The sequence below is a fragment of the Centrocercus urophasianus genome, unplaced genomic scaffold (genome assembly GCF_019232065.1).
Source record: "Centrocercus urophasianus isolate 14NV4802_14NV808 unplaced genomic scaffold, USGS_Curo_1.0 seq_1, whole genome shotgun sequence".
Classification (NCBI taxonomy): Eukaryota; Metazoa; Chordata; class Aves; order Galliformes; family Phasianidae; genus Centrocercus; species Centrocercus urophasianus.
Window position 1 is genome coordinate 2,835,654 of NW_024884141.1, and position 21,769 is coordinate 2,857,422.

At 40.5% G+C, this 21,769-nt stretch overlaps 1 protein-coding gene across 2 annotated transcripts in view; it reads right to left on the reverse strand.

The window, feature by feature from the left end:
* Positions 1–21,769, reverse strand: part of NOX4 (NADPH oxidase 4) — a 103,862-nt gene that overhangs the window by 49,309 nt on the left and 32,784 nt on the right. For both annotated transcript variants that reach the window (XM_042837434.1, XM_042838244.1), the window contains one exon: positions 7,757–7,817. In XM_042837434.1, coding sequence (XP_042693368.1) covers positions 7,757–7,817 — 61 coding nt within the window. The remainder of the gene's footprint in view (positions 1–7,756; positions 7,818–21,769) is intronic.

Below are 21,769 nucleotides of genomic sequence, written 5' to 3' on the forward strand. Positions count from 1 at the left end.
GAGAGGAGAGGAGAGGAGAGGAGAGGAGAGGAGAGGAGAGGAGAGGAGAGGAGAGGATATGGGATCCCTGACCAGAACTTGAGCATTACTATCATGCCTACAAGGAGCTGTACAGCATTTGCTATTTAAATAATATTAAAATGCGACTCTCGTATCATATGATACGAGATACTTGCAATATTGTCAGTTTTATTAAACACACCACCATGGCTCTGTACTGAACACAGAACAAATTCAGATAACATGATGATACCCTCTCTCTTCCCATCCAGTTGTTAGGTAAGACATTAGCAGAAATAAGCTGACAGGTAGGAGAGACCAAAGATTAAGGAGCAATACAAGACAGCATGATAAACAGTCATCTGAGAGGGCCATCAATCACCACTGTTGGCAATCTGTATGGTAATAGTGCTACACTTCACATCATCCTCACAGCCCACATCAGAGATGACACTGCTATTGAACAGTGACTCCAATTCAGTATTTCAAAGGAATGTTAAAAGTGGAGAGACTGCAAACCTGGCACTGGTTGTCCAGAGAAACTGGGATGCCCCATCCCAGGAAATGTTCAAGGCCAGGTTGGATGGAGCCCTGGGCAGCCAGACCTTGTGCAAGGTTTTGGAGCCCACAGCAGGGAGCTGGAACTAAATGGTCTTTGAAGTTCCTTCCACACAAACAATTCTATGATTCTGTGATTTTATGAAAACAGTAAATCATGGGAACCATCACAGATTTGAACTTCATGCACAGAAAGATCCCACGGACACCCAAATGCTGAACCTGAAAAATGTGCTAATTCAATCCCAAGTTTTGTTTCTGGTTTATGCTAGCTTCTCTATAGAAATTAATCATGAAATTCCAAAGTGTCATGCAGGAACGGGGAGCACATATAGGTAACTGTCCTTTCTGCTCATGAAGTTTATAGACATCAGCAGTTTCTACAGCAGTTATTCTATTCCTTTGACATTCCCAATTTGAAATACTGTTTTCCTAATTAACTACAGCACTTTCAGAGTCTACTAGGAAAAGGTGCCAGAAATAAACCTCTTCAATCTAATTTTAAGGTATTTTAACTAACAATTGTGATAACTCCCATTTTCAAGTCTGAAATGTGTTTGCATTTTTCATCTGCCCCTGAAGGAGAAGCTTCACTGAACTGGGAACAAAACAAGAAGTTGGAAGGCATTATTACCCAGCAAAACCTGAGAGGCATCCAAGCAAGTGGGCTACAGCCTCAGGGTAGTGCAGGCATGCATGAAGAGCTGGCATTTTTGTGTCAACTCTCCCATTCCTTTGGAAACCATTACAAATCTGTTAAAGGTGCTCATACAAAGGAACCATGAAGTCCAGCTAGACTTCACATATTAAGTGCCTGAAGCAGATCTGATCCTCTGCACAGAAACTACCACAAGAATGGGACCCTCATATGCATGAATCCAAAGAACTGGCAACTCCAGAGCAGCAACTTTGTCTTCTCAACAAATCAAACACTGCATAGAAACACAGATTACCATAGCAAAGACTTGCATGGAAGCCCGCTCACCTACATCTCTTGGAGCCTTCCTATCCTGTAACTCTACTTTCAAGGTGGAGTGTGGGTTGGTTTTTTTTCTGTTTTTACTGTATTCATGTAGTTCCTATCAGTTGTTATGTGTTAGTGAGCTCCAGAGCAGGAGCTCACTAACAGGGAGTTACACATAACAAGGTGTATAAAGAAAGGACTGCAGAGACTTCAAGGCAACCTTCTGTCCTAACAAACTTGATTTTCTTCTTTGTGGAGAAAAAAATTCACAAATTGCTTAAATCAGAGTCGATGTAAGTTATACTGGGTTTGGTATTCAGTCTGCTGCAGTTCAAGTGTTCAACAATCCACAGCTGGAGTCAAAACTTCAGACATGTTCTTTCAGCAATAATTCTTTACTCAGGGAAAAGGGGCTTTCAGAGCACAGCCAGTGAACTGACTGTTATCTTCCTTTTTCTCCATTCTCCTAATCCTGCCTTTAATGAGCTGTTTACATGCATAAATAAAAAGATTAATGAATGTTAATAGCACTGAAGAATAGAACTAGTATTCTTTGTAACACACTTCGGCTAATTATATTGTTAAGGTATTTTAACCTCCCGGTAATGTAAGAGTACTACTTTTATTATTAATATCAAATTATGTAAAAGAAACACAATTAAACCTCTTTAGCACTCAATTCTGAAATCTTCCTTAGAAGCGTAAGTAAGATTCACTGAGAAGATAAGAATCAGCAGTCATAAAATGTAAGGGAAAAAATAACATCTCTACCATCTCTGCCTTCAGCTTTCTGGAACAATCAACACTAGCACAACATTAACACCTTTACACCCTGCCTGGAATCCCATGGAAGAACTAAACACAACAAAAATCATGTTACTACAGAATGAGAAAGGCCCAAACCAAACAGAGCTGGAGGTAAGAGGAAATGAGGCGAGCAACTGCTCATCAGAATTGACTAGATAGCTTTAGAGAAACTCAGTAGCAATGACAGTGACCCCAGGACAACCCTGTCACATCCTGCTGGCAGACTCTGTAGTCATATTATTCCTTCGTGTCACCTTGTCACTAGGATATTATTCCTTCTTCACACTTCTCCAGTGAAAGAAGATCCGCTGCGAATACAGCTGATACTGACAGAGTGATACAATATTTCAGTATCTTCCAAACTATTTCCTGCATTACTAAAAAAATACTATTCCTTTGCTAGCTCCTACACCAGCTACGGGCAGCAATGTGCAGTGAGCTTCAGATCTTCTCTGTATTAGGAGCTTCAAGGTCTCAGGAGGGTAATGAAGGATATGACAAACCCTCCCTGCCCAGAAAGTTCAGATTATGCCTCCTTCGGAGCTACTTAGAAGGCATGTTTATTGTCTTCTGGAGGGCAGTCAAAAAATCCTCAGTCCATCTCCAACAGGTCAAACAACTGCATTACAAATTAAGCCTGTTCAAGAAATTAGAGATCTAGATGAGAATTCTGTTTTGTGTACTCCTTGCTATCTGAGGTTTTAGTGCATAGTTAAACAAGATCCATGTTTTCATACATTTGCCATGTTCTGGGAAAAGAGCTCTGCTGTTTTCAACTGCATAATATTTTTTTCCTGAAACTACCTGCTCCAAACCTGGATCTTCCAGAAAAAAAGACTATAACAGTCTCTGATAAAAATTCACAACCTCAAGGACCTCCTGACCATGCCTATCCTCATCTCCAGCAGGAAGAATTAAGATAACATCCGTATTTCCTGGTGAGACATTGCCTTCTACAGCAATGCAGATCAATACACTAAAATACATAGGTCTCTCCAAAAGTAACATTTCTTATTTACTTCCATGAAAACTACAATGAATACAAAGAGCACAACAGCACTATTTCCCAGAGCAAATTCTCAGCTATGAAACACTATTTCTCAATATAGTCATTGTCATTTATGGAATGACAAACTATAAACACAGGTTCAGAAGTACAGCTGTGCATGGCTATTCAGAGCGTAACTTATTTCTCACAGCACCACCACCACTGCAGAAACACATCATCCATAGCATCACTGTGCTCACATCCCCTGTTTGATTTCCAAAAATGCTGAGAAAGCATCCACGAATGTCATTGGGTGCCATTCTTTCCACATGGAGGGACTCGGTGACACACCTTTGCTTCATACACACTTCCATGTCAGATGCAATTTTGTCAGACTGCTTCTCTGCTACCATCTGTAACTCAGCAAAAAAATGTAGCGGAATACTGAAGGGTCAACCTCTACTGCTGTACTACCAGCATCCACCTCTGACATTGTGGGCCAACATAATAACATAGGAGGCATTACTTTTGGAGCATCCCCCGTAGATCTGTTGTGATTCTAGCTCAGCACCTCCTGTTGCCACAATGTGTACTAAGTTGAGTGGATAGCAGTCTCTGATTTAATGGGTCATATTAAAGTGCTTTACAGGGCTTTCATAATTGGTATCTTGCTGCTCAGAATGGCAGATAGGTTTTGCAAATACTCTCCAAGATCATAACCACCTGAAAGGCAGGAGGATTTCACTACAAGATAAAAATTACTGCAGAGCACAGAACAGCAGCAGTGTTTTAAACACAATCCCAGCCCAATTTGTACCAGAACAGCCTGCAGCATAACAGCAATGTTCTGATGCCCTAAAACATGCAGTTCACCTCAACACTTCCGAGTGCTGTCTGCTTGTTTCCCACACAATCACGTTGTGAGGCTTCAGACGTCTGTCATTTCAACACCATCAGTACCACTTTCTGTCTAGCACCCTGAAGTCTGGCCAGTAAATGAGACACATTGTCTTGCATTGCTGTGCTTTCTTCACTGCCGTTGAGAGGCTAGACACATCAAGCATGGTCTGTGGGTTCTCTCCTTTTCCCTCCAGAGGTGCCAGATGGAATGTCAGCTTTCAGACTAAACAAGTGGCACTTGATGCAGCGGCGAGGAAGGACACCCTGACAGCTGACAATGCTAGGACAAACTAGGCGTCAAGTGAGGAAAAAACAACCTAAAATCCTTCTGTAAATATTAAGACACCAAATTTCTCAAAGCTGACTGAGAAAAAGCTGACCAAAGACATATGAGAGAAGCAGAACAGAACAGGCGTTCAGAAGGTCATTAATAGCAAAACCTGCTCATCAGCTCATCTACAGATCTCATTACGGATTCATACAGAAACCCTTGCAGAGACACCAGTGATCTGCAAGGTTTAAAGCCATCACCCACCAGCACTACCTCCTGGGCAGCTGCACTGTAAGATATGCTGGTGTAGCTCCAAATGAGAGCTAGTCCAAGCTGCACGGCTTCACATTTGCCATTACTGACATCAGCCAGCGGAAACCCACAGTAGATACAGGGCTGCCCAGAGAGGTGGGAGAGGTGATGGATGTCCCATCCCTGGAGACACTCAAGGTCAGGCTGGGGCTCTGAGCAGCCTGGTTAAGCTGCAGATGTTCCTGTTCATTGCAGGACGGTTGAACTAGATGACCTTTAAAGATCCCTTCAATTAACTAAGCTACCTCTAAAGTAGAGATGCAGAACTTGACTTCCTTTAAAATCAATGAAGAGTAAAAAGGCATGCTTGGGGCCTGGTTTGTCTCCTGAAACAGACACAGCAATAGGCCAGAAGTCTACAAAGGAAGCCAAAAGAAGCAGTCCGCTTGAAAGAATCTACATAGGCATCTAAGACCACATTACAGGAATTCTACTGCCTGTGTATACCTATTTTCTGTAACAAACTTGAATGCTAAACACAATACATTTACTACCTCTACCATAACACAGTCAAGAAATGAAAGAGCTCAGATTTATATTGGAAATATACACAGTGCTTCTGAGAAGTGCAGGTTCTCGACTGTTCTAAGTTCAGACACCTCCATTTGATTTCAATAAAGCAAAAAATACATTGCTTAGGGGATCTGCATTACTCTTAGCTTTGCAAAGGTCTTAGAGATACAATTTCTGAAGATTTGTTCTTTCTCCCCTGCTTCTTTTGTAAAACAATTTGTGATATTCAAATCACAGCTCTAAAAAGAAAATGATTACATATACTGCCTTAAAATCCACTATATACTTGTTTCTGTGCAGAAAGAAAAGATAATTCTAAACGGACTGCTTTTTTTCAGAAGCCACTTCTTGCGAGTTATTGGCAATCTACAGTTTTATGTATTGGGATATGGACGATAATTGGCATTAACAGCAACATCTCACCAGTAGCTGATAATTCTATTACCCCTTATCTTTTCTCTTTACACACAGTTGCTTTCCCAGCTGACAAAATACAATCACTAAGGCCACAAGGTATTCTATTCAATTTTCAAAACACGAAACTCAGTGTCAGAGAGTTGACCTGAAACATAACTTGCAGAATTGATTTGCCAGCATTGTGCATCCATCCCCAGCTCATGTTCTTACAGCTAATGGCAGGCAGTTGTTCTTTCTGTATGTGTTTCAGGTGCAGGCGGCAGAAACTGAACTCAGTGAGGAGACATTTGAACCAGTTCAAATGAACTGGTTCTTCTCTGTATTTCACACTGTATCTGAACTCTTCTTGCATCCATTTAATTTAAGCCTGTAATTGAGATTTCTAAAATAAATTGCTAACTCTCTTTGGTATCACGCATAAACTGTCAGGAAAGTGAAAATGTGATACATAGAGAATCTGAATAAATAGGATAAAGGCTGAGGGAATAGGTTGTGAGAGGAGCTTAAATGACAGAATGCTGCATAAAAACTCTCCCAGCCCAATATCCCGTTTCTGGGAGCAGCCATTAAAATATGCTTAAGAAAGATTATAAGGAATGTGTCAAATGTCTTAGTACTTCTTCAGTATTCTCCTCAAACAGTCAGAAGATTAGAGACCATTAACTGTCAGAGGGCTTAAGGGAATGAGTGCGAAGAGGGCTGCTTGGTAGAGATGCAGGGTAAACAGCGTGCTTCGTGCCAGCACATTTGACCCATGGGGAGATAGCCCTGTGTAGCTATACTACAACACATGCTCTCTGTATTGTAACAGTGTCATGAGTTCTACTTAGGACAGTGTCCACAGTACCACTTAGGCAGACCAGCTTCATAGTGGAGAATATAGATACAGAGCTGGAAGAAAGACATTTGAATACTATTAAAGAGCAATTCACAGCACTGAGGGAGAGACTTCAAAGATGCCACTTCATTTGGAAAACTCATTTAGCTAGCACTTCTCTGCTCCATTTGGGGTACCTACTGTCCTGCCCCAGCCCAGGGAGGAGGGGTGCACAAAAGCAGCATACCGAGGCAGAATGAAGACCAGTTAGGCCCATACTCTGCCACTGTCTGGACAACAATTTATGCTTTGAGAAAGGCCAGAAAACTGGGGTAATTATGCATTATACGTATAACTGGCATTATCCTCTTAACCTTTTCCTATTAAAGTTTCAGACACTTCCACAGCTGAGTACGCACTTGGACCAGTAACTTGAACAGACACTGATGCACTTATTTTCCCTGAACCGGTCTAATCCGTTTTAGGGTTTAGTTTATTTGACTCCATTCCACAAAAACATGAGCCAAAACAAATTAACACAGAAAACATTGCTTCTTAGGAAATGAACAAGATGGTGTTGTTTATTTATCTTCCTTACAAGGAAATGCTATGCTAAGCAGAAGAAAGTCAGCTGCCAAGCAATGATGACAACTAGTACTTGAGTATACAACTGTATAGGGAGCAGGAAATTAACATTTTTCTCTGCAGGGAATCTTGGTTTACACCTTTGGTCTAGAGGACATTCAGAGAGCAATGGAAGAGCATGGAAGAACATGAAAGCAACCTGTAATCTCACTGTTCCATGGGTGTTAATTGACCTGGCAGCCATTCAAATCGCTGGCATTAAAATCCTCTTATCTGAGAGCTGCACATTTCAGCATTTCTGCAGTCTCTACTATGTACAGAGGCATTGTACAGGGGCAGCAGGCTACCAAAAAAATAAGAAAAAGAGGCAGAAGCTCGAGGATGACTGCAAATCAGTAAATTGTGATCAGAACATCTGTTAGTAGTTAGAGAAACATGCTATCTGGAGAAATTCACATCTCAATAAAGCAAAGGTTCCATCAAGAATGTAATAAGAAGATCTTTGAGAAAACAAGCATAAATGTTCTCTGGTAAGAGTATGCTGCAATCAAGGTAAAACTGTGCTGAAGCCAGAAAGTTTGAGTAAAGATATTGGTCTCTGAAATGAATTTTTTTTCTACGTACCTGTCCAGTCTCCTACTACTTTAAGGTGGACCCCAAACGTTGCTTTGGTATCTGTAGGGCACTAAAAATATTAAATATATTAAGGACCGATTCTATGTAATGAGAAAGTAAAAAAACAAATGCATTCAAAATACAGTTGTTAAGACAGAATTTGTTGTAAATAGGTCATTCCTGAGGAGACACATCAGCAGCTACTCCCTTTATAAAGCAGGTCTAGCACCAGTATGGTTCCTCCACTCAATTGTTTACAGAAGAGTGTGGGATCGCTTTTGCCTGGATGTGCCATTTGGAGCAACCACTTCACTAAGCATTACTCAGCAATGGTATCAAACAAGAATACAGCACTACAGAAGTACTTCTCCTACTGCCAACCCTTATCATTCCACATCAGGAACTGCCCCATCATCCCAAAATCAAGGCATTTAAAGAAACATCTTCCTATTTAGAGATTTCTGGTTTTTTGGGGCTCATAATTTCAAGCTGATCACTCTCATACAACTGTTGCTTTCTTCTATATTAAAACTGAGATTTTGGTGCCCTTCAGAAGAGCTTAGAGCCTGCAAAGGAAAAACATCAGAGTGCATGACATACAATAAAATCACTTTGCAGCCTCTATACTCTCACTTTACACTTATAACCTCACCTCAGGGCTACTTAAATGTAACTATCAACAAAGGAATTGTTATTTACAGTCTTATTTACACCATGATATCTAGAAACCTCCAGTCAAGCCATGTCAAAGGACTGAGGAGCCTTCTCAGTTCCACTCCTTGTCAGCCACAGGGAGAGCTCAAACTCAGTGGCTGGACAACTTCTGCTGAGACACCGAATGATTTCACACATGAACAGGATAAGCATTATTCCTCAAAGATTCTTTACTTTCCTTCTATAAATCAACACTATTGGTTTCTCTTTGACAGAAGATACTACTACTTTTGACATCTTTCCATCAGAGCCTGTGAACAACTGATCTAAGGTCCATCATAAATTCAACACCCAATCAGTGACACTTCTGTCTCTACTTTCTCCTGCTACAGACAAACACTGAGAAGGTTGAAATCAATGGAATGTATCTGTATTATAAATAAAAGAGGCTCAAGGATATAGTCCAAGCACTGAAGCCTCAATCATCCACCAAGCCTGTGAGGAGTCTTCTTGGCTCTTTTTTCAACCATTTCCAGCATGAAATCAATCTCAGATAAGGCTGGAGCGGGAAACCACTGGCCTCAGGGCTTGAGGGTCCACTCCTATTCCTCCTTATACAGCAGAAAAGAAGTAGGTAATATTTTAATATTCTCTGCATCTTGCCAAAAACCTAGAACACGGACTAAAAAGTCCCTGCTAGTCATTCAATCTTCCTGAAGAGGAAGACCATTCTTTTTTAAGAGCACTGATCACTACTAAGATTTCTTAACTGTCATCTTCCAAGTTTTCCTACAAAAATTTAATACAGATACTTACTTAGGCAAGTCTTAGCCTTCAAAAATGCAGTATTAAGGTCACGGATAAATGTCATATAACAAGATCTGTGTTTGCTATGGCAATTTGCACAGTCCTCCAGAAGAAAAATATAAGAGCAATTCTCAACATAAAAATACATGTGTTTTCTCTCAGCTAGAAAGAAGCATTCTATCTACAAAAATATTTGTTTTCCTGGGGACTTCTGTAAAAGCCTTTGGCAGAGTTGATTTTTCATTCTGGGTTGTCCTGCGGTTCTCTGTGTTTCACAGGAGACTGAGTGGTTTTCTTAGTACAACCATGAAAAATCCTAGTTCAGGACATCTTCCATAAAATTGCCTGCTATTCCCTCATTCCATTACAGTTAGTGGCTGAACAACCCTTGACTCTAGCCGAAATAGGTTCAAATCTATTATACTTTATGTTAACCTTGGGACAAATCCCCTTCTACATTACATTGAAAAATAATAAAAAAGAGATTTACATCTCTTTAGCCTCCAGGAAGCCTATTTTGATTCCTATAACTAGATATGAGGGTTCCTCAGAGAGTTCTAGAAAAATCTTATTATGCTACTAAACCTTACCAGAAGAAACACCCATCATGCAGGCAATACAGTGTTAAATTCCCCACGTTCAATAGGAAGAAAAAGTGCAGATGGTCCAGCAAAGAGCCACCAAAGATGATTTGGTTACAGAATCAGACATATGAAGAGAGATACAAGAAAATGTGTTTAGTCCACAACGAAAAGAAGGTTCAGAGCGATCAGAGTGGCCTCTGACATGGTCCCACACCACATCCTTATCTCCAAATTGGAGAGATATGGAACTGAAGGGTGGACTATTCAAAGGATAAAAATTGGGTGGATGGTTGGAGTTGGAGGGTTGCAGTCAACAGCTCCATGACCAGCCAGGGCCAGTGATGAGTGATGTCCCTCACCAGTCTTTGGACAGGTGCTCTTTAATATATTTCTCAATGACACAGACAGTGAGATTGAATGCACCCTCAGCAAGTTTGCTGATGACAGAGTGGTACAGTTGATACAACAGAAGGAAGGGGTATAATCCAGAAGGACCTGGACAGGCTTGAAAAGTGGAATCACAAGGGTCAAAGGCCAAGAGTAAGGTGCTACACTTCAGTTGAGACGATTCCAGGTGTGTGTACAGACTGGAAGAAGAAAGCCTCAAAAGCAGCCCAGGTGAGAAGGGCTTGAGAAGGTCTTTTAGAAGGTCTTCATGGGTAAGAAGTTGAACATGAGCCAGCAGTGCATGCCTGCAGCCCCAAAGGATGACAGTATGCTGGGCTGCATCAAAAAAGAGGCGGCAGCAGGGCCAATTAAAGTCATTTTACAATAATTATCTGCCAATATCTAAAAAGAAGCTACAAAGATGATGGAGATGCTCACTTTACCACTACATCTGGTTACAGGACAAGGGAAAAGCTGCTTCAGGAGAAATTCATTCTGGATGTAAGAAAGACATCCTTCACTGGAAGAACAGCTAAATATTGGAATAGGCAGCCCACAGAAATGGAGGAATTTATCTTTTTCCACTGCAGAGGAATGCCCTTGCACCAGTATGTTATACAGATGATAATCTGCAGAGGATCCTTCCATCTTAAGTGCTTTGAAACTGTAATTTGAACTTGAAAATCTTTATTTTTGCATTTATTGTAAAAAACCACTTATTTTATGCCTCTCATCTCCATAAAGACAGCAAGTCTCCCAACTGTGGCTTTTTCTAGACTGTGAAAATTCTGCATAAGCTTAAGAAAAATATTCACACAGAATTTTAAAAAGTTCAATGATAAAAGTGGGTTAACTTTCATGTCTTATCAACAGACAACTGTGCAAGTGTAATGAAGTACAACAAAAGTATCTTTACAGATTTGACTGTCTTCATGGAATCAGGAAATCAAAGAATAGCTGAGACTGGAAAGCATCTCCAAAATCTGGCTTAGCTCATTCCCTCTGCTCATGCAGTCAATGAGAGCAATGCCCCGTCTTGTTTTGCTTATCTTCAAGGAGGAAACTCCTCAGTATCCCTAGGCAACCCATGCCAGTGTTCATACTCTCTCACAGTAGATGTGTTTTTTTCTTTTGTTCAGATGGAACCTGAAGTACTTCAGTTTGTGACCACTGTCGTGTCACTGTATGTAACTGAGAAGAGTCAGCTTTGATCTTAATTTCCCCCTAGCAGGTATTTATGCCTATCGATAAGATTCCCAAGCCTCCTCCAGGCTGAAGAGTCCCAACTCTTTCAGCCTCTCCTTATAGAAGAGATGCTCCAGACCCTTAAGCATTTTTGTGTTTGTGCTCCAGCATGTCTATGTCTCTCTTACACGGGGGAGCTCAGAACTTGAAATGAAGCTCAAGATGTACTCACCAGTGCTGAGTAGAGTGGAAGGATAATGTCACTTATCTGCCTAATAGTTCAGGAGGCTGCTGACCTTCTTAACTGCAAGAAAACATTGCTGGTTCATGTTTAAGCTGGTGTGAACTCTTGTCCTTGTCCAACTCTTGGGTCAGCATCAAAAGACATGTGAAATATACTATTGCCTATTTTACATACCTCAATCTCTGATCACCTATTCCTTTTTATTTCATAGAATCATAGAATATCCTGAGATGTAAAGTACTCAGAAAGATCATCAAGAGCAGTTCTTCCCTCCATTCAGGATCACCCAAAATCCAAACACTGTATCTGAAAACCTTGTCCAAATGCTCCTTGAGCTCCAGCAGCTTGGAGCTGTGCACACTGCCCTGGGCAGCCTGTTCCTTGCCCACCCCCCTCTGGTCATGAACTATTGCTTTTTGAAGAACCCAACCTGATCCCCCCCCCGACACAGCTTCATTTGTAATATGTAACATCTTTAAAACACCTCACAGCTAACACTGCTTCAAGATTCTTATTACAGTCAGCTCATGCACACACATAAACTGACATCTATTTGTTCTGTACAGTAAAAGTCCAGCACAAGCTGGAGTCAGCACAAGCTGAAGTGCCCTCTTGAATTGGAAATCAAGAAAATCAAGAAAAAATTATGTGGGCGTTGGTCAAATAAGGGCATATCAAGATGTTTAAGCAATGTATGATGTCCTTTCTGCAGATGTGCATAAAAAAATCAGTAGAACTGCTTTTAAAATATGTTTTGGCAATTTATGTTTGGCTTTTCCCTTCTCCTTCTAATCTGGAAAGTCTAAGACAGAAGCCAGTGACTATTAACTGTACTGAAGCAAAAGCTGCATTCAGTTCCTTGTTTATCTCTTATTTTTCAACAGAACGACAGAGGAAATTGTTAAGATTAGACAGTCCTGACATCATAATAAGTAAAAACTAAAATACATAATTCTCACCATTTATTTTCCTTAAATAATGTTTTCCAAACAGGAAAATCAATAACTTGTAATAAGACAGGACACTGGACATTATCAAACAGAATGTCACACATTTTTCAGTCGTTCTTTCTTCACTTTGAAGAGCAGTAATGAACCTCATTTGATACACTCATTTGATTAAAATGCCACAGTACATAAATTAACTGTGGCAGATAGGTGTAATTACGTGAAGCTATGTTAATCTTATTCTAACCCCAAGCTATCTGTATCTTCAAGAAGTGAAAGCTCTCACAGGTAGGAACGTCTCTGCTAATCGGGTTGTTCGCTTGCATTTGGCCATCCTCCAAAAAACCTGAAGACCAAAGGAATTCTGTTAAATTTAATAGAGCTGTGCATAGTTACACCCCTGGAGAAAACAATGTTCTTATCATGGAAAATGGGTAGGTTTTCACAGAGTTGCTAATTGCAAGTGGGAAAGTTTATAATATATATCTTCACTCCATTTTTTGCATGCATTTCACGTTCTGAGCAATGAGAATGGTATTTTGGGCACAGAACTTCTGGAATACAGATTTCTCTATAGCTTGACAGAAAACAGATTTAAATTTTTTCTTCCTTTTTTTTTTAAATGCTAATCATAGTAGAAACACAAATTATCATGTTGGGAATTAGGAACACTCCCTGGAGCAGTAACTGCATTACCCTTACCATTGGTTATAGCTCTGGTACTTATGTCTACACTGAAATAAAATATAGATGTATTTTTAATTAATAACTTAATAATGTAAGCAATTAATGTTGAACTCAGTACTAGATTAACATATAGTTGAAATATATTTTTTAAGTTTTATAGAATGAATGCAGTTCTATACTTTCCTCTATGCCTTGCTTTTATACAAATACGAAGTGAGGGAACTGATTACTGTGAGCTCACAGTGGTAAGGCTTTACACAATGCTTTCTACTGATATAAAAATTTCCTGGCATTGACGAGCAATGGAAAATCTAAGCATATGAAAGTACAACATATAGGAAGTGAAAGCCATCTTGTCAGCATCTGTGTTTCCAGCTTCCTGAACCCAGATATCGCTGGTACCTATTACCGGTCAAGAATCCTATCCAGAACAAGAATGAGGTCACATCTTATTGAAACAACAGTAATTCTAAACACTACTGAAATATTTTAAAATATTCTTTTATACCTTGAGGTGTTGGGAGAGAAGTTAAGTCAAGAGCAAACTATCAAGAAAATACAAACTTAATTCCTGAAAGTTTCTAGTTCTTCTGTACATCTCTACCTTTGTCCATAAGAAATGTGAAGAGACGTCAATTATTTTTAATAGCAGTGCTGTCGTGGAAGGTGTGATGGATACATAAGAACTACACTGCAGAATATCCATTAAAAGAAAAAAGGAAAAGGAAAGGCAGGTCCAAGTTCTGTATCCCCACGTGACTGTGCACATAAAGCACATGAGAAGCTCCTGTACAGTTGCACACTCACCTACAGGCTGAGCAGTGCAGGAGATACTGCTCTCAAACTGATGCAACACAGCAAACACCAACTTCTGCCTGGTGCTGTATCAGGTGGCCTTCATTATTCCCAAAGTTACTAAGATCTATGCCACAGCTGGAAGAGCAAAGAAAAACCTCATCTTGTCCAGTTTCAAGAGCTATAAAGATGTTTGCAGAATTTGTTCAAATAAAGGTAAACTGCTTCAAAGGAGGTTTACACTTTCTGAAATAGCCATTATATGATTGTAACATGGAGTTTGCAGATAATCTAACAGGGACTGTAAACACTGCTAAGTCCCTGATCTGCTTTCATGTCTATGACAGCCTGCCAGGGGGAACCAGCTATGCTGCCAACCCCTGCTCCGTCAGCCTATCCTTGCTCCAGACTCAAGAGAAATGCTTGCACAGATCAAGGGAAACATACAAAAGACAGCAAACTTGGAAAAGAAACAGAACTGGAAGAAAAGCAGAACTACACACAACAACCTATTTTCCCTCCCACACCGGGGGGAAAAAAAGGTTTTTAAACCCTGTCAACTGACAAGAACATGTGAACTTCATAATCTCAGTAAGATCGAAAGCTGTAGCTTGTCTGGTTTCATATAAAACTGATATAAACATTCCTAAAATGATTCATCCTGGCATTACAAAATGAAGAGGAGTGATGACAAACACAGGCATGCTATATAAAGGTAGCCAAGAAGTAGTAGCTAGACTTGAGACTGACTCACAGGAGGTGAACTCTGTAACACTGGGCTACCCCCCTTTCAACAAATGAATCCCATATGAAGCAAATTTCAAAGGAAAAAAGGTTTATCTGTGGAGTCTGTCCTTTAAACACACCTCTGCCTCAGAAGCGAGGAAAAGCTCAAAAAAGGCTCTGTTTATTTTTCTGCTTAGTTACTTTACAAATCAGATTTTGTCTAAGAGCTTTCCCTGTTGGAGAGCTACACAGCTATCCTAATTTTACTGGCATACAACAGCATGTCTCTGACTGTGGGAAAATTCTAACCATGGAACATAATTTAAGTATAAGGAGTGTCTGGATGATCAAGGCAAGACCACCGTGTCTTCAACACTACTTCAGCCAGAGCCCTCCCATTCCACATCTGACTCTTTGCAAGCAGCCCAGCTGCAGAAACATATCCCAAGCACTTTTCCCTTTCACTTTCCATTCCTTTACGCTACCCGCTGTCCAACTCGAAACACCTGCAGTCTAGCTAGTGGGAAAAAAACACACCAAAATATTGTGGGATGCTTGGGATGCATCACTGGCCAGCTGCAGCAGCAAGAGGGATCATTCTGGTCATCTGAGGTCTAACGTTGTCTGTAACAAACCACAAACCCACACCCACTAAATCCTGTGGGTCCACAACTGAGTATTTGCTACTTAATTCCCTGCAGTTTTCAGTTGTGAAACTACTCTCAGTATTCAAAACAACATTTTTTTTTTTCTTTTTTCTAGACTCAACCTATGAGCATTTGTTCCTTGATGTCACTCTTGCACCAGGGAAAACCACAGATTTTTAGCATAATATGTGTCTTAAGACTGTAAACAGACCAGCAATTGAAAATGTGAAACACTTCTTAATTTTAAATGTCCCTGTTTTTGAACAGGTGAAAAGGTGCTCAGCCTTCGTGGCTGCAAAAAGTGAGAAGAGGCAGTGGAGATTCAAACATAGACACTGGAGAAGACTTGTCAGAGGCTTGAGATACTTAGCAGTTTTCATTAGTCATTCCAGAAGATGTTGTTTATATTAAGTAATTAATACTCAAAGACTGTTTTCTAGTCAGTCTATAGTAGTCTCACTCATAAAACATTGCTAGTATAGATGCACTACTACTCCACACTTACACAGACTAGTGAGTTTTTTTTTTTTGTCTCTGTAGCTTAACCAATGCAGAAAACCTGCAGGCTACTCTTTCATTCCCAGCAGATACATTACATTTCTCAAAACATAAACTCTTAACATTCAGCCCATATTATGCATTTCAAGTTGCTACCTAATAGGAAAAACAAACCACAACTTTACAGGATGCTCAGGTTGCAAACGTTTGTCCTTGACAGAGCAAAAGGCAGCAGAACTGCATTTCAGCTCAGCATTGTTCTTTAAGTCCTCTGTGGGAATATAAACCTATGGTCAAGCAGCACTGCCTTGAGTTGACAGATGCATGGCCAAGGAAACTGAATGGCACATCAGGTTCCATCTCCATCACCCCTAAGCACTTGCTTATTTTTAAGACAGCAGGAGAAAGTGTTCTGTTTTTTTAATACTTCCTTCATGTAATAATTGTATTAATGCTTTGAAGTTACACCTTTTTTTCCATCTTAAATTTTCTCCTTCACTTCCTAGGCTTTTCTCTAACCTAACCTAGAAACACTGCTTTTGATGGGAGAAAAAATTCTTCTCTGCCCAAGTCAGTGAAGATTTATTATATACTGTAAATTTATAATATCAGAAAAAAACATGTCTGAGTGTGAGACCTTCTGTTCAAAGTATCTACAGAAGGAGAACATAGGATTTAGTGAACCTGAAGGTAACAACTTCTCTGATCCCTTTATCCAAAAGAAAAAGATCTGTGAGTTTAAATGAAAACGGAGGTTTACTTATGGTTTTTATGCAGACCCCAGAACTATCGAGCCCAATGCGAAACCAAACCAGATAAACACGTCTAAAGAAGCACTCTAAAGGCATCCGAAAGATTGAACTATTCTATTTTTGTTTTACTTAAATTCTTTGTTGAACAGCTGCTAGACTCTCCTTCTATGAAGAGCAGACATGCTCCAGGGATTTCTTCAGTTTGCCAGCAAGATACTTCATAATATCTGCATTTCCCTAAATGCTCTGTGAATCATCTTATAAAGCCAAATTTCATAACCATTTGCATGAGGTATTTAACAAAGCTTACTAGAATGTCATCATGCTAGAATGTTTTTATTGTATTTATCTTAGCTCTTCATCTCCTTACATCCTTTTCACTCTGGCAAACTTCCAACAAGTTCTCCATTTTTTTTTATGAAGATCTGTGCCCCTGGGCCTTTCCTGTAGTACTGTTTATTTCTCGGGTTTTTGTTACAGAGTACGTATTTCTACATCAGCTCCGTAAACTGTCAGTGCCCTCACTGATGAACTTTGGATTATCCATGGATAGAGACAAACTTGTCTCTATCTAAAACCCTGGTTTTCTGTTATAATAGCAAATATGTTATTCATCGTGACATCGTTGTTCATACTTGTGTGTTATTGGCTGAGAACTTCCTGACAAGGCATCAGGCCCCAAACTGTAGAAGCAGATCACAGCCATCACTTTGCAATCCTATCAGGCCTAAATCCGCTTAGTACCTGGATCAAAACAGGCTGTAAGGGAAAAAATAAGTCAATCTAAAGAGGAAAAAAAAAAAAACTTTAAAGGTAGAAAACATGCAATAGCTTGGAGATACATAAGTAGAGTAAGATTATTCGTCCTGAACAAGTACACCTCCTTCAGCTAATTCTCCTATTTACTCTGAGATGATTAATGGATTTAGGAGTTTCTCTGCCTAGGGTTCACTAATTTTATTACTTTACAATTTTAATTTGGATATAAATCAAACTAGGTTTTCTTCCTCAATAACGTAGATTTAGATTTTATGCTGGAATCTGCACCTGGCAATGGGGTAACCCTGGATGTACCTGCAGACTGGAGTCAAGAGGCTGAAAAGCCCCATGGAAAGGGATCTGGGCATTCTGGCCAACAGCAAGTTGACAGCACTGTGCCCTGGAACCAAAAGGGCCACCATGTCCTGGGGTGCATTGGGGCTAGCACTGCCACTGGGAGAGTGGAGAGATTGTCCCCTCTGCTCTGCACTGTGCAGCCTCACCTCCAGCACTGGGTGCTGGTCTGGGCACCACAATATAAAGACACAAAGTAAGTGTCCAAAGGAGAGCTGCAAAGATGGTGAAGCATCTGGAGGGCAAAGTCTACGAAGAGCAGCTGAGGTCCGTGGTGTGCTCAGCCCAGAGCAGAGCAGACTGAGGGGAGGCCTGATGGCGGCTGCAGCTCCTCGCAAGGAGCGGAGGGCAGCGCTGAGCTCTGCTCTGTGTGACAGCGACTGGGAACGGCATGGAGCTGTGACAGGGGAGGGCAGCTGGGGGTGAGGGAAAGGGTCTGCAGCACAGGGCGGTGGGCATGGAGCAGCCTGCCCAGGGCTTTCTGCAGAGCAGAAGCTTTAGCTTTCCCTGAATCTCAGATGTCAGTCACACCAAAGTTCAGAAGAATTCAGTTCCTGGTCATGTCCTTGCTTCATGGTCTGTCACAATCTGAGTTCTATCTGAACTGGTGTAATTGTTTTCTACCTTCTTTTGTCACAAAAAATCAACACTGATAAAACAAGATTCTTGTTATATAAGATGCTGGGAGTAGACACCAGAATCAATAGCTAAGCTGTCAAAACGGAGGCTCGTAAGAGTTTGTGGCTTGTGCTGACTTTGCAGCAGAGACCACATGAAAGTATCCAGCATGTCTTTTGACTCAACATCTACAAAACACAAAGCTATTTCAACGGGACTTACTGTCAGCCTTCCATGCCAATGCAAGAAGCAATTCCAAAAACATACAAGTGCATCATTTACCCAGAGAGTGGTGAGGTACTGGAAGAGGCTGCCCAGAGAGGTTGTGGATGCCCCGTCCTTGGAGGTGTTCAAGGCCAGGTTGGATGGGGCCCTGGGCAGCCTGGTTTAGCATTAAACGTGGAGGTTGGTGGCCCTGCATGTGGCAGGGGGGTTGGAGATTCATGATCCTTGAGATCCCTTCCAACCCTGGCCATTCTGTGTGATTCTGTGCGATCACCTTATTTTCGAGAGACACAAATATATATTCCAAATGAGAATCAACTTCTTAAGTTACTTATTAGAAAAAAAAAAAAAAAAGGATGAATGCAGTTATAAATGGTTGATATCATGTTTTTTTTGCTACTGCAAATAATGAGGAATGTGAATAAGTTTCTGGAAAGACGGGGATCTCAATTCAAAGTGGAAGGTCCAAGATGGGAGTGGAAAGAAAAGTAATGCTACTAAGGCAAGCCTTAGTTCTCTTCATACAGGGTATAATTAAGAGAAACCATAATGAAGTTAGAGAAATTGAACACTACATGTTCAAAAGAAAAGAGAGAATTTCCTGAAACTCATATTACAAAGGCTGCTCCAAAAGTAATGCCTCCTATTTATTTCCATGCAAACTACAACAGATTTCAAGAGCACGAAAATACTATTTCATAAAGCCAATTTTCAGCTACAAAACATTATTTCTCAATGTAGTCATCACGGTTAGTCCAACAAAGGATCACCAAAACACTGCACCTTTCCTGCGAGGAGGGGATGAGAGTGCTGGGACTTCTCAGCCCTGGGGAAGAGGAGGCTCTGAGGGTGTCATCCATGTCCATCAATATCTGCAGACAGGGTGCAAACTGGATGGAGCCAGGCTCTTGTCAGTGGTGCCCAGTGCCAGGACAAGAGGCAGCGGTCACAGGTTGGAACACTGGAGGTTCCTTCTGAACACCAGGAAGCACTTCTGTGCTGTGCGGCTGATGGAGCACTGGCACAGGTTGCCCCCAAAGGCTGTGGGGTCTCCTCCTTGGAGAGCTTCCAAAGCCACCTGGACATGGCCCTGGGCACCCTGCTCTGGGTGTCCCTACTGGAATGGGGGTTGGAACACATGGACCCAGAGGCCCCTTCCAACCACTCTATGATTCTGTCACATAAAGTTTTGACAGCAGAACCAAATCAGTCGGTAGAAAGGAAGCCAGATTGGCAGCTCTGAGATCAGAGTAACGTGAGTTTTGCTCCTCCAAATTCCTGTGTGCATTCTGCACCAATTACTTCTGCTCATTCCTTCCACCATTACAGGGAGGAATGCTTTCAGTTGACAAAAGGAAAAAGAAAACAAACACCACTGCACACATTTCTGAACAATGCCCACATCTTTATGTTCACTCAGTTAAAATTCATAGCTCCCTCTGGCTCCGACTGAAATACATGGGAGCTTTACAAGAATAAAATAAGAGTGGGCTCAGGCCCTTTCGTGCAGTCTCCCAGAGTTTTCCTCCACCCTGGCATTATGTAAGAGAGTGAGCTAAACTGTAAATATTACATAACCTCTAAAAGGGAAGGGACTAGTAAAACATCAGCATGACTCCTTCAGGCCAAATCACCCCTTCCTTTCTGTTTCTGCTTAGTGTTGGCTGAGTGAAGTGCTAAGCCTGAACTCTTTTGAGCACCGAACAGCACAACAGTGCTAGGGAGAAAGTTGCAACCTTCCTCCACACCTGCTGCAGGCAACGTTGCATTGCAATTCAGCACCCAAAAGCTTTCATTAGGGCTTTTAGCCCCATGTTCCTGTACTAGCCAAGAAGAGTAATCCTGGGACTACCATCACTGAAAAAAAGGAGCAGCAGTAGTTTTCCAGCTTGCTAGGTAAAAACAAGTAGGTCAGATGAAAGCAGACAAAAAAACACCCAGCGAAGACATTGCATACACACTCTATAAGCACAATCCCATGTCTGGAATCGTATTAGATCAGAAAATGCCTTCTGTGCAGTACTGCAGCCCAAGACATGTTCTATGACCTAAAAAGACATGGAAATGACTGTCCCCTGCTTACACTGGGCAAGAAGACTCGCACTCGCAAACCCAGACATTTAAAATCCTCATGATGCAGTAAAACAGACATTTTTTCTCTAGCATAGCTGAGGATCTGTACATCTGTAGCAATAAAAAAAAAATGAAAGTTAGAAACCTAGTAGTAAATTCCTATCTCAAAATTTCTTATCTTAAAATAATTAAAATACACATACAATCTTCCAACAGTTATGCTGAAGGATATCACTGTACTTTAAAGTATAAAGCATTCAGCATGAATAGAAATTGCCAGGTCTGGTATTATATATATGCATTACATATATGTGTGTGTGTGTGATACATTGTGGAAATGGAGTGGAACTGGCCAGTTCTAACGTTACATATCTAGTATACATGTAAAAATTACACACCTGCAATTTATCAAGTAGAATTGTGTATTTAACTGAAATAAAAGGTACAAAAACTGAATATAAATTACTTATTTATATTCAATAAGACACTCAGAACGAGATGCTTTTCATAGCTCCTAAATTTAGAAGCTTTCATTCAAAAATCATTTTTTTTAATAACAAGCAATATTACAGTATGCCATTTTAAACTACAGATGAAATCCTCAACTCATGCAAAGAATCCAACTTTAATAAAACACCCTATTTAACCCATGATCTAACCACATTGTTCCATGTCAGCAGTCTTTTTTTTTCTGAAAAATAACTCTGAAAAACAAATAAGAAGTTTTGCCAGAGAAAGACTGCTGAACAAGGTCAAACATTTTTTGATGACATTAGTTCTATCAGTACCACGCAAACCAGTGTCCTAATACAAGGAGAGTATACCTTTGAGAGCTTTGTATTTTCCAAACTGTGTAACTATTATTAATGATGAAAATATTACTATTATTTTAAATTCCATTGAGTTGGACAGACTGAAAATAAGAACAAGATATCCTGAGATTAACATTTATACAAGGGACATCTGCTAATACACAACAGGTGTAACTTATTTAAGGATATTTAATAAATATATCTATGCTACTGTCAAATGAACATGAAGAGCAATCTGTGGATTATGCTGAGTGTTTCAAATTCATCT